Genomic DNA, 8,971 nt, shown 5'->3' with positions numbered 1-8,971 from the left:
CCGGGTCGGCGGGCGGGCCTTCCGCGGGCGCCGCGGGCCCCGCCCCGCGCCGGTGCTGCCGCTGTCCGCGCCGGGCCCGCAGCTCGCAGCCCTTCAGCCCTCAGCATGTTTCCCCGGCCGCCGCCCAGCTCCTGCGACACCTTCGTGGCGCTGCCGCCCGCCGCGCCCGGGGGCCGCGTGGTGTTCGGGAAGAACTCGGACCGGCCAGCGGATGAGGTGCAGGAGGTCGTGCACTTCCCGGCCGCCGCGCACCCGCCCGGCGCCGCGCTGGAGGTGAGGGCGCGGGGCAGGACCGGTCCTGCAGGAGGCGGCGAAAACACCGCTGTCAGCCCTTATCTGCGTGCTTAGCCCGCGATGCGGCCGGCGGATCGGGGACGGTGACTCGATGTGTGCTCTGACCTCTTGCAGTGCACCTACATCAGCATCGAGCAGGTGGAGAGGACCCACGCCGTGGTTCTGAGCCGCCCCTCCTGGCTCTGGGGGGCCGAGATGGGCGCCAACGAGCACGGCGTGTGCATCGGCAACGAGGCGGTGTGGGGCAGGGAGGAGATCGGCGATGGGGAAGCTCTCCTCGGCATGGACCTCGTAAGGTCTGCACAGGCTTTTTTCTTTTTTTCCCCTCGTTTTTGGTCAATGCTACCGGATTTGGAATTTACGTGGGAACGTGGTTTGAGTTATATGGGGATATATGTGCTTTCACTTTCAAAAGACACCTCTTTCCCTGTTCTAGCCCTGGTTAAAATGAGTATTTCTTGGCCCAGGCGTTAGGTTTCTGCCAGGAGCCCGTAAGAAGTATCAGGCACTGTACCAGAATCTGTCAAAGAAATTACCACACGTTTTTCTTTCTATAATATTTATACTAAACTGAAACAAGATTTTCAAGAGCACAGGTGGACTTCAGGTACTACTGTTTGGGCCTTTTCCTAGGGTCTGTACTCCTTTCCTATTTCCCCATCTTTCACAAACTTATTTTTAAGTTTTGGTCTCAGCTGCCCATTTCCATGTAAATAACAAGTTCACGTTCCTACCCTATGGGTGCCATGGTAACTCTCATTAACCTGCAGCAGTCAGTCCATTCTTTTGGTACAAGTTTCGCCCCAGTCCAATACCTGCACAGGACTTGTAAGCATTTTGTAGGATCCCTCTCCCTGCCTTTCTGTATTTCCATTTGGTGTTTTTCCCCATGTCAAGTACATAGAGGACCCACTTCAAAGAAGCCCTTTACCTGACTTGTGTTCCTCTTACCAGATCATACAACTGGCAGCTACACATAGAAATATCATTCCAGGTCAATCTGAATACAGGCTGAATAGTTCTATGTGGAGTTCATAGTTCCAAAAATAACATTTTCCCCTTTTTTTTAGGCTTGGACTTGAGAGAGCAGATACAGCTGAAAAGGCTCTTTGTGTCATAGTTGATTTGCTGGAAAAATATGGACAGGGAGGAAACTGTATGGAGAGCCACATGGCATTTACATACCACAACAGTTTTCTGATAGCCGACAGAAAGGAAGCATGGGTGCTGGAGACATCAGGAAAATACTGGGCAGCAGAAAAAGTAGAAGGTATGGATGATGCTGTTCATTCTAAACATTTCAAGTGCAATGACCACTTGTAGTTCTCCAGTTTCAATTTACCATTTCATTAAGGCATCAAGCTAACCTCAAGCTACATACATGTGCCTGTAAACGTTGCTTCCTAGGGCATGAGTGTGGAGTAGCTGGCAGTTTGTCAGAGGAGCTGAGTGACAGGGGCCTTTTCAGAGTCAGATAACCACTCCTGCACTTGGAAAACAGAGGACAGCAAGAAAGTCAGCATGAGAATGACAGCAGTAGCCATCCATGACAATTTCATTTGGGGACAGGACTGATGTACTGGGCCCTGAAGTGGCGGATTCTTCCAGTGGACTTAGGAGGACAAGCTAGATCTTTGGAGGTCTCAGAGGAAAAATGTAAAGGTGGGAAAAATCAGGATAGAACCTGAAATACAATGTTAGCAATAGAAGCAAATGAGTCAGAAGTGAGTGGCAGTGAAAATTCAATCAGAAAAATACATATAGTTGGAGAGAGAGAACCAAAAATAAACCACCAGACTCACTCATCTTGTAGGAAATTCTTCAGGGCTAATTTGCTTTACTAAGCTAATTGTAAACAAAAGACCAAGAAAAATCATTCAATGTATTAAAACAATTCTTTCCACAACTTACAAACAGGAGGTGTACGGAATATTTCCAACCAGCTCTCTATCACAACCAAGATTGACAGAGAACACCCAGAATTGAAGGAATATGCCAAGAGCAATGGCTGGTGGGATGGGGAAAAGGAATTTGATTTTGCTGCCACGTATTCTTATGTCAATACTGCCAGAATGACCACATCTGGAGGCCGATATTGTGAAGGCTATAAACTTCTGAACAAACACAAAGGTATCCTTTTAAATTTTTTTTCAAGATATGCAAAGTATTTAGTGAGCTACATTAATTTAAATCATGGATGATTATACATCTGATGCAGGCAATCATTCGCATGACTTGGTGAAACAGAACTTACTAGAGTAATTTTTTGCCTAAAAGAGAAGCACTGAACTTGAAAGTTTCTATCCATTTTTGCTAATTTATTGAGGAGGAAAAATTAAAACAAGGGTCAAAACATACAGAGCTACAGTAACAACACTGAGAGGTCACATTATGACCATACTACTAAATGCCCTGCAAGACCTGTTCTGAAACATTTTGATAGGCTACTATATTACTGTATTGCTAAGGAAAAAACCTAGAGGCTAAAACAGATTCCCAGAAGTATGCAGCCACAAAGAACCTTATGAACAGCTTCAGTCAGGTACCATTTATGTAAGACAACAGCACAACATTCAGATACATATCTTGCATTTATTTTTGACATTGATTTTTAAATCTTTGTAGTTTCACTGTAATGGCTACTCTAAACTTGTGTAGTCTACTAAAACACACAAGAGTAGAACAAAATAATTTTCTGTACTCTAAGTAGTTACTAACTCATACACTTACTTTTCAGACTTCTAGAGAAAGAACCTATTACTTCTCTTCTCACTGCATCCATCTAGCAGGTTTTTGCTGTAGCTGTATTCACGTGCTCATTTGAAGTAATGAATCTGAACCAAGATTACATTGATTACATTGCACCCCTTTGTTTCTTTTATTTATTTGGCTGAACTCTGCTAGACCAGGTTTAGCATTTACTTAATGCATCAGAGTGAATTACTTTTGCTATCTTGCTCTAGATCATGTAAATCCTGCATTCATTTTGGGAATTGCAGGTTCTGAAAATTGAAAGCATTTTCATAATACCTGTATTTACTTGTATTATAACAATGCTGAGATTGTATCTGTGTTTTCATTCTAAATCCCCATTTTCAGGCATTTTACCTGAGCCACTTTAAAAATCCCACTAGGTGTTCATGTTATCAGCCTCATATGGTTCACTTTGCTTAGATTTATTTTAAATACGTGCCCTAACTAAAAGCTATTTGGTTTACACCATCAGTAAAATCACTGGTTTTTTCATCCATCTTCCCTGCTTCTTCACTCAGTGGCATTACAGTTGTGGGGTTTTTCCAGGCTGCCTACTATGTGAGGGCCATTCCTAGAGACGTATTATTTATATTTCAAAAAATAGGGAACGTATTTCAGGCATACAAAGTAATAAAATCTAGTGGAAAATATGCAGTACCTTCTTCCCTGCTGGACAGGTTGCCAAGTTGTAGCTGACAAATTGACCATTGCTTCTTTTAATTTCTTTGATTCATCTAGTGCCAATTTCTTTAATTCTCCAACCTTCCCAGCCAAATGTAGGAATACTTAAGAGTGTTTTCTTGCTGAAATGTAGTGCTGCATGCCTGTCTACAGGCAACCTGGGTCATGTATGAAAAAGTAATATTGGAGACATCTGACTTAGCAGCAGAGTAATTATTTCAAGAGGAAACAGCAAGGCACTTTAAAAAAAATAATTTTTACACAGTTATAACTCACTAAGGAAACATTAAAATATTAAAATGGTAGATGACACCTTCAAATAAAAAATAAAAAGAGTGAGTGAACTAATGTTTTTCTGCCATAAGCATATGCTTTGCTGGTACACCACATGTGAAAAGAAAACCATTCTGCAAGTGCTGCCTGTTAGAATATTGGGTGCTTTGGTGATACCATGCCAGTATCTGGAGCTTCAACATACACTACATAGCAACAGTGGTATCAACTGAACAGGCATATGTGGAAAGGGTTTTGTTCCTCCTGAGCAGAAGGAGTTATTTTCATAGACACTTGGCATTATACCTCACACAGGTTGCTGATTAAGACTTCTCTACAAATGGATATACCACTGTAGTTGCTGAGCATAGAATGTAATGCCACTCTACTGTATCCTTGAAGAGGATTAATATTAAAAAAAAAATCAAACCACCCACCAACTCCCTCCCCCCCCCCAAACAAGTGACAGTCCTGGTGTTTCATTTTCAAAGGTTCACACAAAATCCATGCATAGCTGTTACTATTTTTATCATTTCAAAGCAACATAGGGGTATTAACTCTGTTCAAATACCATTCAGTATTATAATGATTTATCTTAACTTCCACAGGGTGCTCAAAGTTCAGCATTTAATCCAAGCTATAATTTTCATCTGAAAAGTTACTTTGTGAATGACCATTTGCTTGCCCTATGTAATTTACCTTTCTGGGAAATACCATTTGTCTTTCTACTCTCCCTTTTTTAAGTCATGTTCTTATCACTTTTCTTTGAAATAAATACTTTGGGGAAAGCAATACAAGTATATTACATATTAAGGTATGCCATTAGGATGATTTTTTTTTCCCCTGCCAACACAGACAAACTAAAACTGGCATTGCCTATTAAAGGAAAAAGCAGCCATTTGTAGGGAACATGTCATTCAGCTGGTATTACAAGTAGCTCTGTGGCTAAATAATTGTATTGTATCTTGAATAGGCTCTATCACTTCTGAAATAATGATGGAAATTCTTCGTGACAAAGAGAGTGGCATTAACATGGAAGGTGGATTTATGACAACTGGCAGCATGGTGTCTGTACTGCCTCAGCAGCCTAATCTGCCCTGTATTCACTTCTTTACTGGAACTCCAGATCCTGCCAGGTGATGTAGCAGCAAGTAATTTGGATAAAAAATTGTAAATATCTAAATGAAAAAGTGTTGCAATCTGTCTAATTATATTCCTTTTTGCTTAGGGTTGGGGTTTTTTCCCCCCTGAAAAAGCACAATCAGAATGTAGGAGGAACATAATGTACATTATGTACATTAATGGTATCTACCAACCTACTTAATGAAACACTGCTGTGACAATACATCAGTTAGATGGTTTTTTAAATACTTCTTTCTTAAAAGAAGCAAGTAGAAGAAGGGGAAAAAATACAGCAGTTTACTGACTCAACAATTTTAACAAAACCGTGTCAGTGAAGGATCTCTGTGCTATTTTCTCTTTCTAGGTCTGTATTCAAGCCTTTCATTTTTGTGCCTGGTATTACTCAGTTATTAAAAACTACATCCCCTACATTTGGTCATGATGATCCAGTTAAGAAGAAACCACGTTTTCAGAGTAAGCCAGACCGAAGACATGAGCTCTATAAAAAACATGAAAGTGCTGCTGTAGTTATGGAAACTATCAAGGTATGTTGATTAAATTAGATTTCAATGCAAGCAGGTGGTTTATATAAGGTCCTTGCTCACATTTTGTTAATGTGATACCATTTAATGCCCTTTGATGGATTGCAAAGAGCAGTGCAGTGCCCCAGAAGCCCAGTGCATTGGCATCTGGCAGGCACGTGTTTCTAACACTGAAAATTGCAACCAGCATTGTGCTGGACTGGCAGACCAAGCCCCAGGTGAGGATCTGTGCTGCCCACCTTGCAGAGCAGCCCCCTGCAGACTCCCACACCAGTCAGATAATGGGGAAATGCCTGAGCAGCCACAGGCACAACTCCTGCTAGGAGTTCTTACAACTATTCAGGCCCCTGGTCTCAGGTGGAAAGGAGAGCTTGCCATTGATCATTGCTTGGTACAGACAGGAAAGGAAACAGGATGACAAAGATAGCTGAACACAAATGTGAAGCAGGAAGGTAGCTGCTTACTTTTAGCAGTAACATCTCTCCTATTTACAGATACATGTTCTCAAAAATAAGTCATAGCCCATTTAAGTTTTGGTAACTAATATCTAAAGCAGCTTTAATTTTTCTTCAATCCATCAGACAGGGAGATGAAGTGAGTGCTAGAGATTAGGAAAGATACCTAAGAAAACCTGTCATGATACTGACTTCTACCAACATAAATGTGTACCCTAGAAACTCTTAAAAGATTAAAATAATAATTTGTTAGGGTGATCACTATGTAGAGTTTTTAGTGAAATAAATGTTTCTTTTCACAGGACAAAGGTAAAGAAATGCTCAAAGAGATACAGGAGTTGGAGAAACAGAAGATAAATCAAATGGAATCAATCCTGCAAAATGGATGTCTTGATGTTAACCAAGTGGTTAATCTTTTTTCACAGTGCGTAGAAGAAGAACTCAAAATATATAGCTAAGAATATTTTTTGAATGTGATAAAATTTGGATTATAATTGGGTTTTCTAATGAATAGGCTATATAGATTAACATCCTGTTTTCAGTATACCACATAGCATGGACAGTTTTAAAGATGCGGATTCATATTCAGGGCAAATGGCTTTTATTTGAAGAAGCAATGCTGAAAAGACTCCTAAGAGCCAGGCAGTGGCTTTGTACATGGCACAAAGCTGTCAGCAGAGATAAATTCTGCCAACAAACAGATGCAATTAGAATGCAATAGCTTGACTAGATTGGAGAAAAAACTCCATCTCTGAATGAAGAATGCTAACACAGATTTGGAGAACTCAGTTCTCCCACAAACACGTGTAGCTTTTGTAGTCAAGAGAATTATAGCAGAATTTCAGACTACCTGAATTAAAATGGCCATGCTGAAGACTTTCTGAAATGTAGAAGCTATGATGAACACTGAAGAAAAAGGAAAGTGATATACAAATCAAGTAAGATTGATACTCAATTGTTTGGTAAAACTATTCTAAGATACATTTCATATATGAACCTTCTACTCCTTCAATGTTAAATGAGGGTAAGAGTTCAAGGTATATTAAAAACAAATCATACTTATAATTTTGCTGTTAGTGATTGTGAAATCTTATTACATGGAATTCAACAATGCAAGCATCCTGTAAGTACCCACAGATTTCATTTCCCTGTCTATTTTCTCCACCCTGATAGTGAAAAATAAATTTATTTATGTACAAGATGATTATTGTCAAATTAATTCTGTAGTGCACTTTATAACATCATGGGGGAGTTCTAAAATGTGTCCTGAATAGCTATCTTTTAAAATTGGGCAACTAGAAAGAAGAGGCTGGGGTACACAAGTATATACATGTACTCAGCAGGACACTTAAAAGTACTTTTAATTTTTTTCACTTCATATAAAGCCTTTTAAACCATGACTTGTTTTGCCAAAGTTAATAGACTATGGACTTAATTTAATCAAGCTTTTTGCCCTGCCATGAACTCTTCCTTCCTGATCCTGTTTAAAAGTAATGATTAATATATGACACCACTTTTATTATCTGTGGCAAGGGACAAACTAAACAAACAACAAAGAAGATTCTGATTTTACCACATGAGCAGTAAGTCAGAATAACAAGCATGACTGTAAGGAAAAACAAAAACAGCACCCAAAATGCAGCACTTCTGCAAACCATCAGAAGAAAACATGTAATATGAATTGTGCATCAGAGCTGCAGCAGCATCCCCACATGACACTGCATCCCCACAGACACAGCAAACCACAGAAGGATCATTCTTTGATGATTTTTCACATGCAGTTTTCTCATTCTGTAAACTGTTCAATACCCCACTGGTAAAAAAAAAGTTAAATATAAAGAATAGATAGTCAATAAAGTTTGCAGAATTAATAATGAAGTTGGCAGAATTTATTCTTTCTGATCCTACAATAAAAGTAGAAATTAATTTGCGATGCTGTGTTCAGATCCACAGCAAAAAACTACTGAGTTAGGAAAGGCTTGTGAACTTTCTAGTTCTAATGACCTAACATGTACCACGTGGCAGTAGCAAGCAAGACTGAGTGGGAGGTAAGACAAAGTGTTTGAGTTGACTGAACATTTTGTACCTCTGTTGACAATAAAATTGCTTAGAAGTTCAATAGCACAGTGGTGCAATACAGAAGTTCAACAGTCCCATTTGTTCACTGGAAGGTAGATTTAATAAAAATTTGCTGTATTTATCTTTGCTGTTTTCCTTATGGGATGTCCGGATCTAACAACTATGTATCTTTTCCTATTTTTGATCACGGGCCGTTCTACACTGACTCTTTCATAGCTTCAAAGCATCAGTAAATGCCAGGTGAAACTCTGCTGGAAACCAAGGTATGAATCAAGTTTTCAGGCAGCACAGCAAACCAAGCGAAACAGTTTTATGCTACAGTGCAAAGACTGAAGTTACACATATATACATGTTGAAGTTATATATATGTTGAAGAACAACAGTGATGTTGGAGCAGGCCTTTAAGTGAACTTCTTGGCCACTTAATTCTGGGGTGTTAACTACAATTAAGCACATTGATCCAGTTGTAATGTAGGCAGATACAGTCCAACCGTGCCCCTTACTTATGTGTTGCTTTTTCCTTACTGGTCTACAGGATACAAAGTAAAAACAATGTAATGTGTGGAGACAGTTCAAGTGATGGCCAACAGAGTACACGATATTTCAGTACCTTTTTCCTTGGGATTTCATCCTCCTAGAAGACATGCAATGTAAAAACAGAAAATAAAGATGGGATCAGAAATAAATAATCCTCCCTCCCACAACCATATATTAAAAAAAACCCCAAACAACCATAATGTCCCCTAGAGGGCAATCTTTGCATGGGTTTTC

At 39.9% G+C, this 8,971-nt stretch overlaps 2 protein-coding genes across 2 annotated transcripts in view; one reads left to right on the top strand and one right to left on the bottom strand.

Annotated features, from left to right (window-relative positions):
* The first annotated feature begins 37 nt into the window (after positions 1-37).
* Positions 38-8,271, top strand: SCRN3 (secernin 3). The gene is made up of 7 exons (XM_082285330.1): positions 38-273; positions 409-590; positions 1,365-1,564; positions 2,212-2,424; positions 4,976-5,138; positions 5,489-5,669; positions 6,424-8,271. Exons 1-7 carry the CDS (start codon positions 106-108, stop codon positions 6,577-6,579), a joined length of 1,263 nt encoding a protein of 420 aa, XP_082141456.1. The 5' UTR covers positions 38-105; the 3' UTR covers positions 6,580-8,271.
* GPR155 (G protein-coupled receptor 155) overlaps positions 6,706-8,971 on the bottom strand; it is a 29,895-nt gene continuing 27,629 nt past the window's right edge. The window contains exon 17 of the mRNA XM_082285328.1: positions 6,706-8,834. The gene's annotated coding sequence lies outside the window, so the exon portion shown is untranslated. The remainder of the gene's footprint in view (positions 8,835-8,971) is intronic.

The sequence above is a fragment of the Coloeus monedula genome (assembly GCF_965178545.1).
Source record: "Coloeus monedula genome assembly, chromosome: 7".
In the NCBI taxonomy this organism is placed as follows: domain Eukaryota; kingdom Metazoa; phylum Chordata; class Aves; order Passeriformes; family Corvidae; genus Coloeus; species Coloeus monedula.
The sequence above is the reverse complement of the archived record's forward strand: the minus strand, read 5'-3'. Positions and strand labels throughout refer to the sequence as shown.

Bases quoted from the DNA above. Each gene is read 5' to 3' on its own strand.
- SCRN3 (XM_082285330.1), top strand. From the start codon at position 106: ATGTTTCCCCGGCCGCCGCCCAGCTCCTGCGACACCTTCGTGGCGCTG. The intron at 2,425-4,975 runs GTATCCTTTTAA...TATCTTGAATAG, and splicing joins ACTTCTGAACAAACACAAAG to GCTCTATCACTTCTGAAATA. The intron at 5,670-6,423 runs GTATGTTGATTA...TTCTTTTCACAG, and splicing joins TAGTTATGGAAACTATCAAG to GACAAAGGTAAAGAAATGCT.